Source organism: Martes martes, assembly GCF_963455335.1.
Source record: "Martes martes genome assembly, contig: SUPER_16_unloc_1, whole genome shotgun sequence".
Classification (NCBI taxonomy): Eukaryota; Metazoa; Chordata; class Mammalia; order Carnivora; family Mustelidae; genus Martes; species Martes martes.
This window is the reverse complement of record NW_027666705.1, coordinates 184,130-208,108: the sequence shown is the minus strand read 5'-3', so window position 1 is coordinate 208,108 and position 23,979 is coordinate 184,130. Positions and strand designations below refer to the sequence as shown.

General features: G+C 53.2%; 1 protein-coding gene across 1 annotated transcript in view; it reads left to right on the top strand.

Annotated features, from left to right (window-relative positions):
* Positions 1 to 18,713, top strand: part of COX10 (cytochrome c oxidase assembly factor heme A:farnesyltransferase COX10) — a 128,271-nt gene extending 109,558 nt beyond the window's left edge. Inside the window, exons 6-7 of the mRNA XM_080831666.1 lie at positions 4,059 to 4,291; positions 16,834 to 18,713. Coding sequence (XP_080687792.1) covers positions 4,059 to 4,291; positions 16,834 to 17,240 — 640 coding nt within the window. The 3' untranslated portion in view covers positions 17,241 to 18,713. The remainder of the gene's footprint in view (positions 1 to 4,058; positions 4,292 to 16,833) is intronic.
* Positions 18,714 to 23,979: the final 5,266 nt, after the last annotated feature.

Genomic DNA, 23,979 nt, shown 5'->3' with positions numbered 1-23,979 from the left:
ATACCAATCCAGTCTCTAAAAATGTGCCTGTCATCTGGCTTAGCTATCTCATCTCTGGGAATTTATTCTGGGAATTTACCCCAATCAGAACTATGAACAATAGCTATCTATAAGATACTTATTCCCATGTTATTTCTCATTTCTTTTTTTTTTTTTAAGATTTTATTTATTTATTTGAGAGAGCACGAGAGGAGAGAGGTCAGTGGGAGAAGCAGACTCCCTGCCGAGCAGGGAGCCAGATGTGGGACCCTATCCTAGGACTCCAGGATCATGACCTGAGCTGAAGGCAGTCGCTTAACCAACTGAACCACCCAGGCGCCCCTTTTGCTTATTTCAAAAAGGGGAAAATATGATGTGTCCAGAAGGGGTATGTTGATTGAACTAATCGTGGTATATCCCAAAGATATACCACATAGGCCACTATTAGCTATTGATGGTACAAAAGAATTCCAAGTGGCACAGGGAAATTATTAAGATATATTGAAATAAAGTAAGGAACCAAATGACAGTTCAGTATGTCCTGTTATTTTTAAAATAGAGATATCATTGAAAAAGACGAAGAAGGTAGAAATCAGTGTGTTTCACTGAGTAATGTAGAATTTCCAAATTTTCTGGAAAGAACAGGTATTACTTCTATAGTAGAGGTTTGAGGAAAACAAAAGCATCACAGGAAAATAAACTTCACAAAGTTTGCAGTTGGAACACCTTTGCCCATAATGTGAGAAAACTGGGAAGTTCACTGATTCAGGCCTCCTTGTACCAGGAGGAAAAATGTGTCTCTTGAGCCTCCAGGTACTGGGGATGGTCGCAGCAAATAGCCTCCTTTTTGCTTATGTCGCTTGTCACTCTCCCCAATTTCCATCCGTGCCCCTGAGCACACAGACTGAAACACCAAAATTAAGCCTCATGATTTTCTGGGATGCCCACAAGGGTCAGAAACTAAACTTCCATGTGAAATTGCCTATCTCAATAAATTAAATTCATGTGTGCTTTTCTAAAAGGGCTTTTCATAACACTAATACCTTTGAATCCAACTGGCTTCCACAGACCCAGGAGAAGGAGCGAACAACCTTCTTTTTTTTTTTAAACACAAGGTCCAATTCAGGAAAAATAAAAATGTTTATGAGCCACATTTTTCTGCCACCCAAAATAAAACCCCCTTTTTACAGTCCCATAGGAAAAAACAAAAAATAAAAAAAACAAACAAAAAACCCCCCTCTGTTCTTATAAGCTATAAACGACCTTATTGCAAGAAGGACAACAGTTGTAACATTTTCACTGCTTTTTGGCCATTTTTTTCTGGGCATAGGTGAGATGTAACAGCACAGAGCCATTTTGTGATTTTTCATCTGGAGAATGGGGCCAGTTAGTGTGGTCATGGGCTTTCTCTGACAGGAGCGCAGGCACTGGTGGGAGTTGTCAGGAAACGCAAGGCAGGATGAGAGTTCTAGGGGGCCGAGTGACTGCCGTGCAAACGAGGGACCCCGTGCTCCAGAAGAGGTAGCCAGGAAGCAGGGTGGAAATTCCCCATCTCTATGGAGCATGCATGAACAAGCACCTTTGCAACAATGTATCAGTTTATGTTCCCTCCTGCATCAAAACTCCCCCTTTCAGGGCGCCTGGGTGGCTCAGTCCATTAAGGGGTTAAGTGTCTGCCTTTGGCTCCAGTCATGAATTCAGGGTCCTGGGAATTCAGGATTGAGCCCCCACATCCGCTCCCTGCTCAGTGGGGAGTCTGCTTCTCCCTCTCCCTATGCCTGCCACTTCCCCTACTTGTGCTCTATCTCTGTCAAATAAATAAATAAATAAAATCTTTAAAAAACAAAACTCCCCCTCTGCAGGGTTCCATCTTTAGGGGTGGTGGCCACAGGATCTGATCTGATCGAGTGGAATCACTGAGCCCCATGCAGTTGCCTGGGAGGCGGAATTATGGCCTCCAAAAGGAGAAGGCAGGCTTGAGGGACCTCCTCAGGTTTCTTAAGAAAGAATAAATAAGGGTGCCTGGGTGGCTCAGTTGGTTAAGTGTCTGAGTCTTAATCTCAGCTCACATCTTGATCTCAGGGTCCAGAGATGGGATCCCGCATCTGGCTCGACAGCATTGGTCATAGAACCTACTTAAAAAAAGAAGAAACAGGGGCACCTGGGTGGCTCAGTGGGTTAAAGCCGCTGCCTTCGGCTCAGGTCATGATCCCGGCGTCCTGGCATCAAGCCCCGCATCGGGCTCTCTGCTCAGCAGGGAGCCTGCTTCCTCCTCTCTCTCTCTGCCTGCCTGTCTGCCTACTTGTGATTTGTCTGTCAAATAAATAAATAAAATCTTTAAAAAAAAAAAAAAAAGAAGAAGAAGAAACAGGGGCGCCTGGGTGGCTCAGTGGGTTAAAGCCTCTGCCTTTGGCTCAGGTCATAATCCCAGCATCCTGGGATCGAGCCCCACATCGGGTTCTCTGCTCAGCAGGGAGTCTGCTTCCTCCTCTCTCTCTGCCTGCCTCTCTGCCTACTTGTGATCTCTGTCTGTCCAATAAATAAATAAAATCTTAAAAAAAAAAAAAAAGAAGAAGAAGAAGAAACAAACGTGCATATAACCAGGAACGTATAGATCCAATTAATCTACACTCAAAAAGTTTTTCAAAAGATGCAACACAAAGTCCACCTTAAAAAGTGAGCTTTGGGGGGGCGCCTGGGTGGCTCAGTCGGTTAAGCAGCTGCCTTTGGCTCAGGTCATGGTCCTGGAATCGAGTCCTGCAAGGGACTCATTGCTCCGAGGGGAGTCTGCTTCTCCGTCTCCTTCTGCCACTCCCCATTCCTGTACTCTCTGGCTCTATCTGTCAGATAAATAAATAAAATCTCAAAAAATAAAAGAAGTGGACTCTGATGGGAATCGGTCTTAGATTCACTGCCAGTGGAGAGTTGTGTTTGACCGTTTTCACTGCATGCGTGACCTTGTAGGACTCCCTGTGAAATCCTGTGTCTGAAACCAGCTGTGACACGGAAGGAAACTCAGCTGGGAGTGCCCTGTCACTGGGGAGTGGCCCCCTGGTGTTTCACTGTTGGCACCGCACTGGTCCCATGCTGAGCCTGTCATTCATTACAGATAGATACACCCAGACACATGGTCATTACCCATTACCGCTAACCGGGTGATTTTTTTAAAAGATTTTATTTATTTATTTGACAGAGAGCATAAGATCACAAGCAGGCAGAGAGGCAGGCAGAGAGAGGAAGGGAAGTAGACTCCCTGCAGAGCAGAAAGCCTGATGCGGGGCTTGATCCCAGGACCCTGATCATGAACTGAGCTGAAGGCAGAGGCTTTAACCCACTGAGCCACCCAGGCGCCCCATGTTTTTAAATAAAGTATAAATACACGGGGGCAGAAGGGCTTCCAGAATTAAGACACTCGTTTCTGCCCAAATGTTACAGTATTATGGTGTGGGTGGTTTATCTGTAGCTGCCACGTCCCCCGCACTAACTGTAAAACGGGAACCCTGTGTAGGCACCCGGGTGGCTCAGTCGGTTAAGCATCTGATCCCAGGTGTCTGGGATCGAGTCCCACATGGGACCCCTGCTCAGCAGGAGCCTGCTTCTCCCTCTCCCTCTGCCCCTCCCCTGGCTTGTGCTCTCTCTTGCTCACTCTCTTTCTCAAATAAATAAATAAAACCTTAAAAAAACAAAAACAACAGCAACAAAAAAACAGAACCCTGTGCCAAGCAAGCCCTGGTCTGCGGGGAGGGGCAGTCCACCGTGTCTGCCGCACAGATGAGCAGGTGCCGCCCAGCATCCCACAGCCAGGAAGGGGCTCAGCGCGCGTGCGAACCCGGGGCCCTCCGACCTCCACTCTCTAACTTCCTTCCCAGCTGGCAGGTGTCAGAGGAGCGGCCAGAACGCTCCTGATTTTAGGTGTGGCAGAGCCCGTGCCGCGTTCCCGGGAGGAAGGCAGCCCACTCGCCTCCGGGGCCGCCCCGGCACAGGTGCATGGGCCGCTCCCACGGCTCGGGCCGCGCGCGTGCGCCGCGTGCTTAGCGGGGCTGGACAGTGATGGGTCTGCGTCCGCTGCTCTTTTTCAGCCCGCTGCTCGCTGTGACCTTCGCCACTTGCTGTGCCGTCCCAGGGATCGCCCTCCTGACCTGGGGGGTGAACCCCCTCACGGGAGCCCTGGGGGCCTTCAACATTTTCCTGTATACTTGCTGCTACACCCCGCTGAAGAGGATCAGCATCGCCAACACGTGGGTGGGCGCCGTGGTCGGGGCCGTGCCCCCCGTCATGGGCTGGACCGCGGCTACCGGCGGCCTGGACGCAGGTGAGTGTCTCGCGTCTGGTGGGTCCCCTTCTGCACGCAGGCCTCCCGCCGGGGCGCGGAGGCCACACCGTCCCGGAACCCGGGTCCGCGCTGGTCCATCGCGGTCAGTACCCGTTCTCTCGGCACGCGGGCGGATGCGGTGGTCTGAAATACTGGGGATGCAGAGCGGAAGGGAGGCCTCGTCCGGCTTCCAGGCCAGCCTGTGCTTTCCGGGGCGGGGAACATCTAGGGGGGGAGACTGAGGGAGAAGCAGTGACTGCACAGGTGGAATGAAGAGCACGTCCCTAAAAGTCACGGATCCACTTGGGGCTGATGAGTCCTTTGGGGTGTCCCGCCTCGTGGGGACCGGGCCTGGGACCGGGCCTCCTGCTTTGCTCTCCAAGCAGATGCTCCCTCCCAGGCAGACCCTGCCTCGTCTCTCCCCTCCCACACAGCCAGGTTATTCCCTCCTCCCACCCCCTGGGGAAGGAACAGCCCTATTTTCATTAGTTTCTAAATTTATTTTTATATGATTTGCTTAAATTGTTCATGGGGTCCACAGTAAAACCATTGAAACACATCTACTTTTTGGTGGCATGTCACCACGAGATTTGTGGGGTGAATAGCTCATTTTTACCATGTGTAAGGGAAGCCTCACAGTCTAATTAGCCAGGTAATTAGTGTTTTTGACCAACACTTAGGAAGGAAGTGGTGAGGTTTCCTGCAATATATGTAAGTACATATTTTTCACATGAGAGATCAAAAGGCAGTTGACCATAAACCGTTGCCCCGTGAGCCACATTTCTGAAGCTTTTCATAAAAGCCCTTACACTCTGACTTGGCAAGCTTACAAAGGCGAGTACACCTTTAGCATGATCGTCTCTCAGAACAGTTTTAATATCGTGTAAATGTTGGGGTTTCACGAATCTACAAATAAAATATTCTAGAACGGACATGCTCGTTCACTCCGTGATAAAACCCTAAGCCAGAATCTCTTTCACGTGGGAGCCGAGGCAGCACGGTGGGGACGAGCCAGTGATCTCTGGAGCAGGGGTGCCCGGGTTTAGCGCCCAGCTCCACTTCTCATTAGCCATGCGTGCTTTGGAACGTTCTAGACTTCTTTATGCTACTGTCTCCTCCTCTCCCACATGGTCCCTTCTCATGGAGTTGCCATGAGGATTAAGTGAGTTATTATTAAGTATTCTTCATTTGTACAGTAGATGGATTCATACAGATCGAGAAAGGTCATGAGATTTTATTGATTTGCCAACCCTGAGCAGTTTGTAACTGTTACGAGGCTTGGTGGGAAAGACCGCTGGTCCTTAGTGATGGCTGTCTTGGGCGAGGGTGGAAAAGGTGGGAAGCATGGGTTTGATATCCCTAGACTAGATGGTGTCCAAGTTTCCCCCCTCGTTTGCAATTTATAGTTCAAGAGCACGCCTGCCTACTGCCAAACTTCTGGTTGGATTCCTCCTCCTAGTTCTGCCTGGAGCCCCAGTCTGAACCCAGATGTCTGTCTCCCCTCCTGTACCTCTCCAGAACTCTCTAGCGATTGCCCAGACATCCGAGGTGGAGCCCCTGAAAGGGACCCCCATTTGCAGCGATGTGGTGCCCCAAGTCACCTGCCTATCTGACGGACACTGCCCCACACCTTGCCAGGACTGCCGGAACCTTACCCAGGCTCCTCAAACCCAGCCTAAAGGAACTGGGCCCCCAAAACGACCTTATCTCTCTGAGAACCCCCAGACAGATTCACAGCTGGGGCCAAGTATGACAGCCCTGGGGACCAGTGTCACTGGAGATAGGTGGCAGCAGTCTGGTCCAGGGCCACACAGAACTTGGTCACCTCCGTCGGTCACCTAGATTCTTGCTGAGGGTTTGAAGCCTTTGTTGTCCTCCCAGGCGGGTCCCTCAAGCGGGATTTTGAGCCTCAGCACGTGTTGGCTAGAGATGCATCCCCAGAGGCCAGAGAAAGAAAGAACTTTGCAGATGTCTTCCCGCTTAGGAGTACACATTCAGGCAGGTGTCCTTCGTGTTCAGGGACAGTGTGGATTTGGCTAAACTGCTAACAGTCATATTTAAATTTCTTTTTTAAATTGGGGGTATGATCTTGCTGTACTCCAAATGCAGTCGTTTGTATACAAATTCCTTAGTGAAGGACAGCTAAGGGCCAGAGTTAGGTTGCAGGGTAAAAGTGCATGTTTATCTTGAAAAATGAGACACCCATCACCTACCTGAACTCACCCTGACATCAGGCAGAGCCGTCTGAAACAGATCGGTGTTACCACAGAGAGAAGTTCCTCTGGTGGTTGACCTGTATTACATCCTTTTTCTTCAAATCCTAGAGGCAGGGCACCCAAGTAAGGCTTGGTTTACTGCCCCCCACCCCCCCGAATTCTAACTCACCCCCGGGTCCAGTCCTACACCTGAAGTCTTGTCAGATTTACAGAGTGTTACTTTACATAATGCTTTAAACTGCTTCAAAAAAAAAAAAAGTTCAAAACATTAATTTGCTAGAGCAAACTTGAGATAAGCAGCAAATCTTTGATTAAAGTTCAATGAATGAATCAATCAATCAGCCGGTGAATAAATACCTTCCATTTTACAGCTGACAGAACTAGGTTAATCCCAGGTCAGTTGCCAAATATTTTCGGAGCCTCAGCTATGTGCCAGGGCCTATAAAGGAGGAAGTGATCCAGTGAAATAAGGTAGAATCTGAGGGAGTGTAGTTTCAACATGATATTGCTGGGATTTTAGACGCTGCGTTGAATAAGATTACATATATATATATATGTATGTGGTCATTTTCTAGAACTGTACCATCCATTAGGACACCCCCTTGCCACATGTTAATTTCACAATTTAAATTTCAGTGTAAACTCAATAAACTTAAACACTGAGTTCTTCAGTCCAGGAGCTGTCTTTCAGCTGCTCACGGCCACACACGGCCAGGAGCTGCCGCATTGATGGCACAGAGGATGGGCGTTTCCATCCTTGCAGAAAGTTCCCAGATCAGTTCTGCCGAGAAGGACACATGGATGTCCTAATGCACCTGTGTGTTTCATCTTCCCTGGGAGTTCGTGCTTTAAACACTAGGGCATCGTCTCCCCCGATTCTAAAGCAGTGGTTCTCAAATTGGAGGACACCTCAGAATCACCTGGCAGGCTTGCTAAAATCCAGATTCCCCGGGGCCCGAGAACTTGCATTTCTAGCAAGCGGCTGGCTGATGCCAATGCCCCTGGTTCCGGGGGCCACTTTAAGAACCACCAGCCTGCAAAGACAGAGCCAGAGAGAGCTCTAGCTGTCAAGGTATCTTGGAAATACCTAAGGATTTGGGCAGATGGTATTGTCTGAGACGCACTCACGGGGTCATCTTTGTCACCCACAGAGGTTAGGGCTCTCGTCGGGTTCTTATCTCAGGAGGACGCATTGGCTTGAAGCCCCCTGCTGAGACAAAAAGCGGCCCCAAATATTTCCCTTCTGTGGCATCTCCAAATCATTTTGTCTTTGACCCTCCCAAGAGTGATCACGACGGGAGAAGTGTATGAACAGAAAAGTCTTTGAAGTCCTCCCCTGAACGGCAGTGATAGGAAGGGAGGAGGATGGAGAAGAGGCCGGGAGACCCCCCCACTCAGCTCATCAGCCTGCTTCCTCATGCCGGTGTCAGTGAGGACCTGCTCTGTGCTGGGCACTGAGGAATTCAGCCTTTAGCGAAAGGCACTGATGAGCCAGTATTGCATGTTTAAGCAGGAGAGCAGCAGGACCCGGGGTTTGGGATCATCTAACAGTGTACTGTAGGCGGGTTCTCCCTGGTGTTGGAAAGCAGTACTTTGCTGAACCCTCCTCCTTGGTCCTCCCAAGCCTGTGTGCCTTCTGTCTCCTCCTGCCCCCTCTCTAGCAGGCCTCTACCTGTCCTGGCCTCCACCCTCCCGCCCTCCCTAGCCAAATTTCGTCCCTCGAGTATTTAGTGAAGCATCTGTAGGGTCTCCTTTGAAAGTGCAGCTTGAGGCATATGGGCAATGGAGACCCTACAGCTTCTGGGCCTGTCTAGTTGAGAAGAAAGATAAAAATAAATAAATAAATAAGTAGCCCTAGAAAACAGTTTGCATCCCAGACGGCCGCAGACAGCTTGCAGAGTAAGGAAATGTTCATGTTCCAAAGTACTTTTCCCCCTTCTCAGCATCTAGATCTTTTTGTGGTTTCTGTGGTGGCCGCAAGGGCCAATTAAGACCGCCAGAGGGTCTGAGCACTGAAGAGAAGGATTACGCTGCCTCGCATCCTCCAGTCAAGACCGAAAACCTAAAATAAGCCTAAGGACATCCCATAGGATTCTGATCGCCCCTCCCCCCCAACTACTTTGTTGTTTCTTCGTCAGATAGTGCAGAAAGCATGTCATTGTTCTAGCTGTCTCTGGGGGCATGGGTACAGAGCGAGAGCGCCTGCCCAGCCCTGTAGGTACCCGAGCACCTAGAGAGGGAGGCTGGAATTGGGGTGGGAGGGAGCCAAACAGATCAGCGGATGGAAACCGGGAAAGCTACACCAGTGTGAGTTCTTCCTATCTGCGCTTTCCCATATGATGCTGTTCTAGCTGGAAACAGCTGGCTTTGCACAAACAGCCTGCGGGGGGGGGGGGGGGGGGTTGTCCCCAGCGGGCTGTGTTGTCACACCCCGGGCCCCAGCTCAGAAACGCCCGTTTGTGGCCAGCAGGTCTATAAAGGTAATCATGATCATGGGACTGTACCTGTGTCCATTTCCTTCTAGGACTCGGGGTTAGGCCTTTTCTCCCACCTGCCTAATTACTTTGCCTTCTTTTTCTTGTTTAAGCTGAACCGCTATTCGCAGAAAACAGTGAAAGTGCTTACGAGCAAAAAAAAAAAACAACAACCAGGAAGGCCAACCAAGAGGGCTGTTTTCTGCCCCCTGGTGTGGCCAGGACAGCAGGGAGAGAAGTGACCTTCGAGGGACCCTGGGGAAGGGGTCGCTGGCAGATAACGTGCGGGCAACAGACAGCCCAGCTTTGGAGCGGGCCTGGAGCCATAGGCATTAGGCTTCTCAACAGTGTTTACCTCCAGGGACGAACTTTAGTTTATCTTGGAGGCCTCAGGGTAAAGTACTTCCCCTCCTCCTTCCCAAAGCTCACTGGCTCGCTCTCTCTTTCTCTCTCTCCCCATGGCCCCCACTGCTTTCAGAAGGCTCTGATTCTCTTTGGTCATTTTCTCCCAATCAGACCCAATCCCAGGTCTTGGAAGTTTGTGGAACGCAGGAGGGTGACAGTCGTGTTTGTAATTCAAATGTTGTTGTGCGGTAAACATTAATTATGTCAGCCCACATTCAGTTACAAATGAGGACTCTGCTAAGGGCCCTTATCGGCAAGTGACGTTTGGCAGATGGATGGTTTTAGTAACAAAAAAGAGAAGGAGGGTTTTTTTAGCCTCAGCTGGTAAACTACAAAATGTTAAATACTGTTTCACTCTATTTACCTCCTTTACTCCAGGATGAGAAAGAGAATAGAACAGAGGGAATGTTCCATTCACTCACTCATTTAACAAATATTTATCAAGACCTTCCTAAGTACCTGCCTCCGTTGAACCCAAGCACCTTCAAAGATTCCCTTTAGAAGCCCGGTTCAGTTTGAAATGAAACTTGAAAGTGAGCGTCTGTGTTCGTTCTCTGGGAGATTCCTTTTCCGTAACTAGCCTCCAAGGGTTGCATTAATTAAGACAAATGATATTTTTAAAGACAGGGTGAACAAGGAACATTTTCATGGGAATATTAGCAAACCAAACAATACTAGAGCCCTTATTCTCTTCGTAGACAAAACCCACAAAAGGCTGAGAAAGAACGTCCTAGAAACGTGGTGCTAGACCCAAGACTGACAGCGGTATAATTGGAGGCCGCCTTTGGTCTGCCCCAGGAAGCTCGCCCGGAGCTGACCAGCTGATCACAGCTCTTAGGGGCCTGGCCCGTGCCTTCCTGAGGGAAATGATAATGCCTAGGAAGGGCAGCCTCTAGCAGACACGGTGTCTGGCACTGGATGCACGTTTAGTCCGTACTCTTCGGGGAACATACTAGTATTCGGATAAGAGAGATGGAAATGCCCTCAGATGTGAGCTGGGGGAGTATAGAGCGCTGGGATTTCTTAGAGAACCTGCAGAAATGCCCCAAACTAAACTTCCCTAGAGGGAAATAAGGAAGGGAGGGCACTTTTCCCAGAGTCAGAGCTCTGTGCTTCCTCTGCCTCGGTCTCCCTTCAGGTAGAAGCCTCTGGTGACTCTGTGGGCACGGGGATGGTGGGCGGTGCGCGATCTGGTGGGAGGGAGAGCGCCTGGGCCCCTGCTCCCTGGGCCTCTTCGTCATTCCTGAGTCACTTCCAAAGAATTCCAGGGCAAGCTGTCACTGCCCACTCTGGTCCCTGTTTTCAGAGGACCCGCGGTCTTGCCTTTTGTCATTGCGCAGCTGATCACCCGGCCCCACACCAGCTTCCCTTTATGGCCAGCGCGGTGGAAGTCTATCACACGGCGGAAGCCGACCTGTTTCACAAGCCCCTTTGTGTTCGCCCTCAAAGGGAAGGCTTTAGAGTCTGTGACCATGAAGTCTGGGTTTGGCTCTGCTCCCCGAGCCAGCCCCCAGTTTACATACCCATGTACACCCCTGAGAGCACAAATACAACCAGTCAGGGAACAGACCGGCTACCAAGGGCCACACTTGGAGGGAGCCTGTTGTACTGGGGAGGACAGACCCCCGCAGCCCAGCACCAGGGTTCACTGGAGCTGTTTCTTTGTCTTTTTCAAGGCCATGGGTGGGCAGAGAATGACAGTGAATGGGGTTTGGGGTCAAGGCGGGAAGGGGTTGGTTGAATTGTGCGCCCACCAGGCTGCAGAGGAAGCAAACCATTGAACCCCATTCCGAAAGGAATTTTGATTTGGGAGAGCACACACAGGGACTTGAAGATTTTTGTCTCCATCCTCTCAGGAAACCACGTGGCTGCAATGGCCTTGGCTTTGTTTGCCAACAAAATGATGGGTGGACGCCATGGACAGGTGTTTCCCGACCTGAGCAGAGGTGGCGGTGGTTGAGATCTCCGCCCCCTTCCCCCAGCCCCTCGGTTGCTATGATGTAAAAATGATCGATAGATGTTTTGAGAGGCTTTAAAAACGCATGTATTTGCTAAGGGCCACTAGGAAGACATTGGTTAACCTTGCCCCACCTAATATTAATATGTCCCCCTAATCGGAGCAAGGCGGCATGAGATGCGGCTTCCCTCCAGCTCTGCACACACACGCAGTACGGTAGATGGGCTGGTCTCCATTTTCTGTATGCGGAGGAAAAGAAAGAACACCGCGGACACACCCGGGTATCCTCTGGTGTCGCCTCTGAGCTGGGATTGTGGCATTGTGAGCCCAGGAAGTTGCTACCCTCCGGAGACCCATACCCCCCCAGATACACCTATCTGTCTCCCAGATTTCTGGTATTTCCTGTATTCACAGATGGACAAATCTTTGCCTAAAAGACCGGAAGCAGACATGTCTTCCGGATACGATTAAACCACATACGTGCACAGCTCCTACGGCGATGGGGAGGGAAATGAGAAAACACGGTGCAAAGGAGGAGAAAAGGCACAGTTTGTGTGAGCGGATTGGGACTCGGACACCATCTTCGGATCCCAGTTTACCAAACACTTCTTCCAGGAAGCCTTCCCTGACTTCTCTAAGGCTGACTTGGGTCTTCCTCCTCGGGGTCCCCCACAAGCACTCCACCCAAAGTGACCATCAGAGGCTGTCCTCCCGCTTTGTGCTGTGTGCCTCCCTGGACACACTGCAGCTGAGGGCCCCCAAGCACACACTGCACCTCTCCTCACATAGCGGGTCCCAGGGACAGCAGACTGCTCTGGGTTGGGGGGCGGGGGAGGCGGTAGGGGGCGAGGCTGAGCCGAGGCCTTGGAGTCCGGGAACTGAGTGCTCTGTGTTTACCCCACAAGGAAGGTGGGTTTCACCACAGCCCCCGGACTAATCCAAGTCTTCCTGTTCCGGTTCACCTTATCTTGATGAAGAGAGCAATTTGTTTTACATCTTTTGTAGGAGCCCAGGCAGTTGTGGCCCATCAACTAGAACCGTGTGGGGGAGGTGGTTTTCTGATTACAATCCATTAAGGCTAAGCTGTGATTTCTAAAGCTCTTTCATTTGTGACATGAGCCAAACCCACACCCCATTTCCTCTCGTGTAGAAGGCAGCATGCTACTCTTATGAAAATGATTTTTTTAATTATGTTATTTTAAGCAGAAGCATAACCGAAAATGCAGATTGAGCAAAACAGAATACTCCAGTTGGCACACAAAAAAGAGGGCTTTTGAGAAAGGCAAGCAAGAGCCCACATTGGGGCCTGGATCATTTTAACCGTTTCCAGCCCGGTTTCCTGGCGAAGTTGGCTTTTTCTCAGCTCTGTTCAACACAACAGCAGAAGGCCTACCGGGCCCTGGCTTCCCCGATTGCCCTCCCCTGGTCTGAGCCCTCACTGACATGCCGTCTCTTGCCAGGACACATCTCAGCCTTGTCCACCCCCTTCCCCCCGACCCTGGTTGTCATCACTGCGGCCCATAATCTGTTCAGATCCTTTGGGTAGGAGGCCGGTCCTGAACAGCGGGCGGGCTGCTCCCAGTATCTCATGCTCAAGACCTCAGAGTGCCCCAAGGCCTTGAGAATCTAACAGCGCCCCCTTTCCTGGTCCTTTTCCATCAGCACACAGACGAGAAGTCCAACCTTCCCCCTCTGTCCTTTCCAGTTCCCCAGGGGCACTCACTGTCAAGACAGAGACCGTCTGTTTGTGCCTACTGGAAACAAACTGTTTTTAAAGGTCCTGGGACCCCCCAATAAACGGCAGATAGAGTTTCCCCTCCCATCAAGCCCTGTCTCTGCCCAGTAGCACCAGCATTCGAATTGGCACCCGGCAGTCCGCTGTCACCTGTCTGAGTCCACATGGGGCAGCATCCCTTCCAAGGGAAGGGGCTGGTATGTGTGAATATCCCTGCGGAGGCCCGTGAAGGAATCTTTTCATCCGTAGGAGGAGAGTGATGTCACCCACTAGGAAGGTGGTCATGAGCAGGAGTGTGTGTATAATCCCCCCACCCAAGGCCTGGCATGTGACCACCACAAGGCGTTTAACCAGGATGTCTTGCCAGAACCCCAAACTCAGAATGGCCCCAAATAGAGCTCTCCATGCCTCCACCATGAGCATGCTCCCCTGTGTGTGACCCCGGTGTTCCCCACCTGAGTACAAGGACTGGTGTCTGCCACCCCCATGGCTCCCATTGTGTGGCCCAGTGGTGAGCTTTCCGCTTAGTTGGGGCATGGTGTCCGTGCTGCCTTTGGGAAGGCCATCCCTGAGCCGACTGGGGTTGCGTTTATTTGAACTAAAATATAGACGTATCAGGTTATTTATAGACGGGCTTAAAAGGGATCAGAGGGACTTGGCAGCAGCCCTGCCTTCACAGGGATGCGTGCATCGAGTCTTGGTTGTTTGGTAATCGTGGAAGGTTGTGAAGGAATTGGTGGCCTTCTGGAACCCACGAGACACCGTCCCGGGATCGGAAAGCTGGCCCCTGGGCCTCCGCAGTCTGCCCCCGCGCGAGCCCTACTTGATACGCTCCAGCTGCCTGACATGCTGAACTCAGAAATGGGCACGAGTCTGCCCCGAGTGACAGGAGCATAAGTCACCACTCTGTCTGTGGGGTGACGAGACAGCCTGCCCCTGTTGTCGCTGCACAGCCCACACTGTCGAGGAATACAGATCAGAGATTCAAAGAGAGGCTCCTTCTCTCTGATCCTCCTCGGCGTGGGCGCCACAGGCCCCTGCAGGACCTTGGAAGCCCCAGCCTGGTTTTCTGAACGATTCTGAATTATTGAAACTGCCTTCTCGCCTGCTGAGTTCTGTTTTAGCAGTAGTGCGCCCCAACCCCCTCTTCTCTGAACCTTCCCACAGACGAGGGGCTTAAAAGATCCTCATTACCTGAAATAGGACCGTGGTTACACATTTCCAGCCTCTGTGCGGGCCAGTGCTGGCTGGGGTAGGTAACACAGCGGGTTAGGGAGCTCTCAGGTCCCTGACCAGGGACCCCCAGGAGGCACTCGGGGATCAGGAGCAAGGGATCCAGGCAGAGCGTCCCAGAGGGGGAGGGGAAGCAGAATCCTAATAGGCCTGTGGTTCACAAATCAGTGCCAGAAAACAGCAACCTCGGTTGGCTTTTAGTAAAGCCTTCCTTTGTGCACGTGGGCTCCCGCTGATGCGTGTGACGACCCTTTACTGCAGTGGCATCGAGCACGTTCTATATTCTCCTCCGGGGATGCAAAGGAAAATGAACATTCCCTTCAGGAATTTGCATTCAAGCAGAAAACACGGAAGCGCATAATGATGGGACGCCAGGGTTTGCCCAGTGGTAGACGCAAGTATGAGTAGCTTCCCGTCACGTCCTAGCTCAGACCCTTCCTCACAAATGCCCTGGTTGCCATCTGGATATCCCAAGGGCGTGTCAGGCTGAACACATTCAAGGTCACACATGCGCTGTCCTCCCCGTCTCCCGTTTGTCATCTCAAGCAATGGCCTCTCCACGGGGCCCCTCTTGTTACCTCCCTCTCCCTTCCCTCGTTTCACACTTACTCCCTGTCACTTGGCTTCCCGAAGGAAGGCCTCTCAGTGCACCTGACTGTCCCCACCTTGATACCAGCTCCTGTCACCTCTCGTCTCAGCCCCTGATCAGGGCTCCCGTACCTGCTCGGGACCCCTCCAGTGTGTTCTTTCACAGATTAGTCAAGAGACACCACTGCCCTTTCCTCGCCCCCCGTCCCAAGTGCATGCCCCCATGTGCACACGTGTGCGCGCACACACACACAGACTTAAACATGTTACCATCTCTCCACGGCTCTCTGTTGCGTTTACGATCAAACCAGTACTCGGCAAGAGTTGGGGGTGGTGCGTCCCACCCGTCCCATCCCTCCAGCCACACTCATTTCCTTTTTTGATTTTGATACGTTTTTAAAATGATCATACAGGCCAACTGGCCTTTTTTTCCTTTCGGTAGACAGCTCTGTGAACCCTAACACATGTTCTCACCTCCTTTTAATACCTGGCTACCCCGTGCCCCTTCCTGCCCCTTCGTGATGACCTCTCCGTCTGCCAGCCTGCAGGGGACCAGGTCACTCTGCTCAGCTCCCGCAGAGCTCAGCTCTGATGTCCCTTCCTCAGAGATGTCTCCTCTGCCCGCCTCAACTGGGTCGTGTTCTGTGCCCTCGTGGCACAAACTTCCTGCACAGCTGTTGCATGGTGAGGTAGATTCACTAGTGTGGCTCTTGATCTAACTTCCCACTGGTGAACCCCCCCATCCTAGGAGGGGCACGTGTGGATTTGTGCTTGCCGGCCTATCCCCTGTAGTGCTTGCCACTTAGTAGTAGGTGCTCGGCAAACACTTCCATGTGAGTAAATGGGCAGGGAGGTGCTCAGCAAACACTTCCATGCATGAGCAACTGGGCAGAGAGGTGCTCAGCAAACACTTCTGTGCCTGAGTAACTGGGCAGGGGGTTGCCTGCATGGGAATGAGCAGCCCTGTAGTCAGGACTTGGGGGAGGCGGCTTAGTGTGGTAGGGGAGCCAGTCTCCACATCAGACTGACTCACTCTGAATCCCTCCCTTACCTCTTTTTGTAGAATTTAACATCCTCTGAGCTGTCTTGACTCCCTTGGTGAGCATAAAACCTAACAGCCTATGGGCAGGATTAAATGAGCTAAACTGCGTGGAAGTCTCAGTCTTAGTAGGTGCCTGCATCTCACCTTTGTGGGTGAGGGGAGGCCCTGCTCCAGACAGAGGGGCTCGATGCTGCTCCAGACCCTAATACATCCTCGGTGAAAAGCCGCAAAGCCGACAAGTTCTCGTTCTGCTCGGGGACCGTGGCCCTTCCTGCCGCTCCGCTGATTGAGCGCTGCTGTCTGAATGCCTCCTGCTTGCCGCGGGGTGCAGGCGCTGTGGAATGTGCCAGACCCCAGCCCCGGAAGCCCTGGCGGTCCACGGTGGAACAGTCAGGACGCAGACAAAAGCCGCGATGCTGAGCGTGGGCCCCGGGCTGCGTTTAGTACCTAGTACCGTCCTGGGGAGTAGGGAGCCGCCAGCCCCCCGGGGGACGGTCCTTGTCTGGGAGGCCGGGCCCGCTTGGGACGGGGCCCTCCGCCTCCCCCAAGCGCCTCGCTGGCCAGGAGAGCCGAAGCCCTCACGCGGGGGCCCCCCGGGCCGGTGCAGGGGTTTCTGCGGTCGTCGCAATGCGGTGGGCGCTGCGTGGACGGGAGCCCCGGGTGCTCATGTCCGGGGGAGCGGGGTGCGGGGAGGAGCGGGGATAGTGAGAAAGCTGGGGGGTGTTGGAGAGGGTGCACTCCCCCCTCCCCCGGGCTTGTCTCCGCTGCCGGGCTGACCCGGACAAGCCGAGGCGAGAACCCAGACCGGCAGGCGCCGGGGAACGCTGCCCCCGTGTCCCTCTGACCACAGCCTCTCTCTGCTTCCCCCCTCTTCTCGTCCACCCGCGCACAGGAGCCTTTCTCCTGGGAGGGATCCTCTACTCGTGGCAGTTCCCCCACTTCAACGCGCTGAGCTGGGGCCTCCGCGAAGACTACTCCCGCGGCGGCTACTGCATGATGTCGGTCACGCACCCGGCCCTGTGCCGGCGCGTCGCGCTGCGCCACTGCCTGGCGCTGATCGGACTGTGCGCCGCCGCGCCCGCGCTCCAGGTCACCACGTGGGCCTTCCCGGTCATCTCGCTCCCCATCAACCTGTACATTTCCTACCTCGGCTTCCGGTTCTACGCCGACGCGGACCGGAAGAGCTCCCGGAAGCTGTTCTTCTGCAGCCTGTGGCACCTGCCCTTGCTCCTGCTGCTCCTGCTCACCTGCAAGCGGCCCCCGGGCGCGGGCGGGGCCGCGGGGGAGCCTCGGGGGTGAGACCCCCGGGGCGCGCGGGGGGGAAAAAACCAGAAGCAAAAAACGCCGACGGGGAGATGCACTCTTTTCTGCCCCCTTTGCGGTGAGACAAGACTGTGTTGGTAATTCTGGAGCTCCGGAAGGGAAATTGCTGGGTTTTAGTACGAGATCATACAGTGATTTGGTGCTCAGCGATCACCCGACGGTTTTTTTTTTTTTTTTTTCATGATAACGTCCGAAATGCTCCCCAAATAAATAGGTTGGCTCAGGTGATGAATACAAAGAGAATCTTGTTCTCTTGAAGGGTCTTTATGTATTTCTTCCTCCAACACCCGTGTTGTTTTTCTTCTTCCTCCTGTGGATGTACAAGGGCACCTCTTCCTTCTCCGGCCACACACACACACACACACACACACACTCCCCACCTGGCCAGCCGAGGTGGCCCGATGCCCAGGGAGCACTGGGACTGCGTCTGTGGTCCTGCGTCCTCAGGTCCCTGGAGGGCCGCGTCGGAGGCTGCGCGCACCGCTGGCCCTCCCTGTGAGTGAGCCAGGGGCCCCGGCTCCGGCTTTCTCATGTGTATTCTCAACCGCACATCCCCCCAAACAATAACAGAATACCGAGGATGCGCTGCTGCCCGACTCCGGAAGGGAGAATTCCAAACGGTTGCCTAGGGCATCTCGGACAGGACTGCCAGCCCTGGGCCCACCTCCATTACGAAGCGGAATCAAAGGCATCTTTACAGTTGGCTTGAAATACAGGAGGTGTCTGAAGCGTTTCCTTCTGGAAGGGTGCGCTAGACTTCCCACCAGCAGTCCGTCTGCCTCTGACCCCTTACTGTTTCCCTCTGGCCTCTGCTGCCCACCGGAGCAGGGAAATCCAGAAAAAAGGTGAGCTGGCCTGGCCAGCCACAGAGCTCACGTTCTTGTCCCTTTAGTGAAAAACCACATTTCTCTCCAGGTACTTTCTGAATCCAGAAAGTAGCCCCATGTGTCCAATGGCCATAAGAGCCAGAGGCTTGGGCTGGACTCTCTTGGGGAGAACTCTGGTCGGGTTCCGGGAGTTGTGTGAGTTCACCTGTAGCCAGGTGTGGCCTCAGTCACCTGTGGTTCCTTCCAACCATCCCTCACATGCACCACTAGTCCACTGTCAAATCCCACTTTCTGGAAGGTCTTGATGCTTAACAGGGTGTTTGCTTTACTCCGCCTCCTGGGGCGCTGCTGCCCCGTAGAAATTCATTTTGGGGAGTTTAAGCAACATTCAGACGGTCCCTGCAATGTGCCTGTTCTCAGACATTTCTAAAGCGTCAGATACCATCTGATCCCTCTTTCTACTTATCTGCAATATTACCTCTTGGTTGTATCCGGGTTCTTGACTGTGGGGAACATGGCATAGGAATGTCTGCAAAGAACATCAACACCTTGTTGCAGCTTTCAGATTTGTAAAATGCCTCCATTCTCTTTTCCTACCGCAATAAACGGTATGTAAGAACAGAAGCGTGTGTGAGGTCCTTTCTTTAATCACCTTGTATGGTGACTCACTTTTATGAGCCAGCAGACGATTAGAACGCATCAATATTTCTGGGTCAAGGTGGTGGAAGTGAACACACTGGGTTTTTTGTTTTTGTTGGTTTTTTGTGGTGTTTTTTTTTTTTTAAGTGGGAGAGAGAGCAGACTTCCCGCCCAGCACCGATCCTGACTCGGGGCTCGATCTCAAGACCCTAACCTGAGCTGGTATCAAGAGTCAGACGCTTAACCAACTGAGCCACTCAGGAGCCCCCAAACTTGATTTTAAATACTTACACCTTCCAAAGAATAATGAGCATAATTATTAAGCATGATGATGATTATTTTTTTTAAGATTTTATTTATTTAATTGAGAGAGAGAGAATGAGAGAGAGAGAGAGCATGAGAAGTGGGAGGGTCAGAGGAAGAAGCAGACTCCCCGCCGAGCAGGGAGCCTGATGCGGGACTCGATCCGGGGACTCCAGGATCGTGACCAACTAACTGAGCCACCCAGGCGTCCCTAAGCATGATGATTATTAAGAAGAAAAGCCATGAACCACTTGCCCTCACCCTCCCTTCAGTTTGGAATCCCCCAGTCACTTCTTTCCTTCCAAACCAGCACAGAAATCATCCTTAGTGCCTCCTAGGCCTGTCATTTGCCTGCTTGGAAAATACCACCGGCTTGTGTACCGTCTCCGTCGGGCAAATGAAGTTACAGATTTTCAGTGCTCAGACCCAGTTTTCTCTCCGGGGATCTCCGATGTGAAGCCACCTTGAGGATTTCCCAACATGCCTCAGACCTCCTGCGGACACCCTGTTCTCAGATGACCCCTCCACCTCCCCAAACCCCTGCCCAGTAGGTGCCAGTATGGAACGTGGATTTCAGGCTCCAGTGAGCACCCCCCACCCCCGCCACCCTCCAGGCCCCAGGATGTTGCTCGCTCCCCTGGAGTCCTGGGGCACCTTGTTTCTCCACACCTGACCTTGACCACCTTTCCTAAGGACTCCGTGCTCATCAGCATTAGCGAAGTGGGTGAAACCTGTTCTTTAATGGTGGGAAGTCTTGCCAACACGACAGCTCCCTTCAGGTGTCACTTAGACGGGTGCAGTACGGCCTCAGGGGACCCAAAGTTAAGTTAAAAAAAAAAAAAAGTCTCTATGTTTGCTTCCCCTGGTCCTTCCCAAGTGCAGGACCCTTCCCCCCGGGGAGCACCTCCCACCCCGCTCCTGAATTAGTGGACGGGAGCACAGCCTGGGACGTGATCTCTGGACTAATCAGTTTTCACCCGGGTCCTTCAGGTGACTTGGCTGCAAGTGTAGGACTAGGCCCCTGGGGGCCCTGACGGGGTAGGGGCTACAGGAGCGGGAGGAGGGCCTGGAGATAAGAAACAGGGTTGCACCGGGAGGCCGGTTATCCTAGAACACAGCAAACAAATAAAAGGGGAAAAGGACGCAACTGGCTGCTTCATTATTAGCTTTTTTAAAAGCATGTTTCTTAGCACAGTATTCCTTCTGACCCTGGGGAAACTGTACCAGCCTCCCTTTATTTCAGGAAAGCCACCGTATCTGTTCTAAGGATAAAACCACATTTCACCAAAGGCTCCGTCTCTGGAAGCCTGCAGCTGCCCGGGGAATGCCTTCCCTGCTCCCGGGACCCCGCTTTTGTCTTTTCAAACATAAAAATGGGCTCCATAGAATCACCTTTCGACACATGTGCTTTGAGCACCCCGTCTGCTCGTTCTGGAAGAGAAAAGGCAAAACTGTCAAGAGCCGTGCTTGGCTTAGAAGCTCCCGCCGCTGTAGTTCACCCTGGTTCCCCCCCACCCCACCATCCTCCTCCCCGCCTGTCTGCTGTGCTAGGGAAACAACTGGGACCCAGCACTTCTCTGCCAGGCGGCCTTGCTGGGAGCAGAGCAAAGCTTTTCCTGCTTGCTGCCCCTGGTGTGAGGGGAGGCTCCCTCCTCTGTTTCTGCTAGAGCCGGGTCCCCGACTCCCCAACACGCCTCAGGTAATTGGATACTTGGAACTGACCGCAGAAGGGTCCCTTCTAAGGACATGCTCACGTTCCGAGAGAACAGATCATTTGACTTGAACGGAGACGGGGATGTTGCCTTGGTTCTTTCTTTGGAATTAGAGGCCCACGGGGGATGACCCACAAGGCTCTGCTGCTGCAGGGGACACGTTCTCTGCCTCTGGTCGGGTCAGTGGTTTCAACCAACCAGGCATCTAAGGCAAGAGGAAGTTAAATAGGGTCCGGCCATCGGTGTGGACACTTGGTGGACTGCTTTGGGGTCTTTCCCATCAGCTGTCAAACTGTAGGTAGTTTCTATCTGCTCATCTGCATAGACTAGAAGTAAGCAGTACACTTGCTTAGTCTTTGTTGGAAACTCAAAAATATTAGTTTCCCTGCATCTTGAGGCCACAATTTCCTAACCAAATAGAAGATGTGAAGAGAGATTTTGGATCAAAGAAGCCCCAGCTCTCACTTCTTGATTCGGGTTCTGTCCCACGGTCACTGGGCCCCGCCAGGCACATTGCAGAAGATCGGAGAGGCAAGGCACCTGGCGGCATCCGACCTCCCCGAGCTTGGGGGATGGGCCCAGCCTGGGTCACCGCTCATGTCAATCCATCGCAGAGGTCGCTGGCTGGAAAACGTCCTCTGTCCTGACTCTGACCACCCCTCACCTCCTCTCCTGCCCACTGGCTTGGGTTTTCGACGTGTTTCTGGGCTTTGCCTGCTCTACCTGGAGACCACCACCCAGCCAAGCACTGTTCCGCTGCATCCGTCTCCCTACGGACCCATCAATATGCAACCTGCGTGTTGTATTTACCTGTCTATAGAGCGTTCCTTGCTTCCCCAGCACCCCCATTAGACTCGAACCCCAATAAGGCAGCACTCTTTCTCACCGCTGTGTCCACTGGCGCCTAGAAGCAGGACTGACCCGGCCGAGGATCAGTCAGTGACGGAAGGTGTGGGTGGCGTCCGGGGAGCCGCTGGCGGGGGTGGGGAGGGGGGGTCAGAGCTGGAAGAGGGACGACTATCTCTGCTGGGGTCCTGGACCAGCCCTTGAGGGTGGAGGAGAGTGGCACCCGCCCCCTGGGACTGAACCTGGGGGCGAATGCACTCAGTAGACTTGACCCAAGATGAGTTACTGTCATTTCTCGATTTCACAGTTTTGGTTTTCCGAATGCAATAGATTTTTACCACTTCCTCTCTCTTCGGGGGTTATCTTGGCTCGAGTACTTAGCAGAAGAGAGACCTTAGCCGAGTGGACTTCTTGGCCATTATTTCTCTCTCTGCCCCCCCCAACCTCCACCCCTTTTTTTGGGAGGGGGGGCTTTTTCAAATACGTTAGCCAAGAACTTAGTGTCTTGCTACCTTTTTCCCCTCAAGTCATTGGTTGGACTCCTTCCCAGCACCCGTGGGCTCCGCTAACACACCGGTCCATAACTTGGGGTACCCATCTGAGAAGTGCAAGCCGGGAGAACGGGCGCAAAGCTCAGGTCAAGGTCAAGAAGGCGGGTAGGCCGGATTGGGTGGGTGAAAACGGGGGGGGGGTGGTGGGGGGGCATTGAAAGCCTGTCTCTCCTCAGGAGCTGGCCGCCAGAGGCCCTGTGGGCTGGGGAACCTCCCAAAACTACACTTAGGGGTCAGCTCCTCTCACTAAAGCAAAGCCCTGTGCAGAGCTGGGGACTGGCAGGAGCAGGGAGGGTCACCCTGCTCCACCCCAAACATCTCGAGACAGCAAGGTGACCAGGACAATCATAGAGGTCATCAGCAAGACGAACACAAACAAGACCTCCCCCACACCCCTTCCCAGCTTCAACAAACACAGACTGAAACAAAGCTTCCCGCAAGAGGAGGGGCACCTTCCCCCTTCCCCGCCCAGGGTGTGGGCTAATTCAACACCCATTCAGTTTCTTATCCTGAGCAAATCAATCCCCCAGGGCCCTATGCCGCCTGATGCGGGGTAAAGAGGTGAATCCAGATCCCTCCCTGATCCCCGGGAGTCCACCCTGGAGATCCACGGGGAGGGAGGACCTCAGAGGCGGGGTGGGAGTCGCGGGGACACCCCATTTCTGACCTGGAGTGCTTGGATGGTCTTCACCGCCTCCGGGCCCTGGCGCCTTGCTGTGGGGGGTTGGGAGACCCCCCCGGGTCGCCTGGGCACCTACTGCTCCAGGATCCTGGTTCTTGGGTCTCTCGGTTTGACTCTTTGACCCTCTCCTCTGGGCTCCGTGCCCATCGCACAGCCATCTGGCGGTGGGTCCTGACTCTCTTCTAAGGACATCTGAGCCAAAGTGAGCCTGCAGCTCTCTGTGCCCTATTCACACCGTCTTCTCTTTTTATGGGGCTTTGCCGATGCCCAGGCATCGGGTCAGCTGGGCTTCTGCGCTCAGGGAAGAATTCAGCGCCGGCCACTGGTCATCAGGCGGAACACGGCAGGGGAGGGGAACCGGAAGGGCGAAGGCGTTCCTAGCATAGACCAGGGTGAGCAAGGCCCCGAGGGATGTCTCGTGGAGTGTCTGGAAGTGTCTGGAAAAACAACAAGTTCATGGCTGGAGTAAGGGCACAAGGGACGGATGGGGGATGAGATTGAAGGCACGGAATCGGCAGGCTCTGTATATGCCTCAGGACGTAGTCTGGACTTCACCCTAGGGGTCATGGGGAGCCACTGAAGACAGCAGAAAGACAGCAGGCCAGGGGCGTGGTCAGGCCATGGCCTGGAAGGTGGACTGGGAGAACTGGGGAGACCAGCCGAGGATAAAGGGTCTGAACCTGGACAGACAAGGGAGAGGGGCAAAGGTAGGGCAGAGGGAAACTCATAGGCCGGGTCGGGTGGTCGGCAGAAAGAAGACCCGGGGATATTCTGGGGTCGCAGCTTGGGAGACAAGGTGGTGCAGTTCCCTGATGGCCTTGACCGCCGGTCTGACCTCTGGAAGACCCAGACCGCCTCGGCCTGCCCCCACCCCTCATGCACACAGGCATGCCTCCCCCAAGCATGCAGACCACCGACAGCCTGAGCTTCGGCCTGGAATTTCCCCCAAGAAGATCTTGGCCAGTCCTTGAGCTGCAGTCACGTGAGGTCACTAAGAACCTGCTTGCTCAAGATGACGTGCATTGTCTTTGGGCTCAGAGCATGGCTCCAGGCTCCCCTCCAGTCTAGTGCTTCTGCCCAAAAGGTTCTAGAACAGGAACTACACCCACACACACACTCCTCCTTCTCCCCACCCTTCTGAGTCTCTCCCATCTA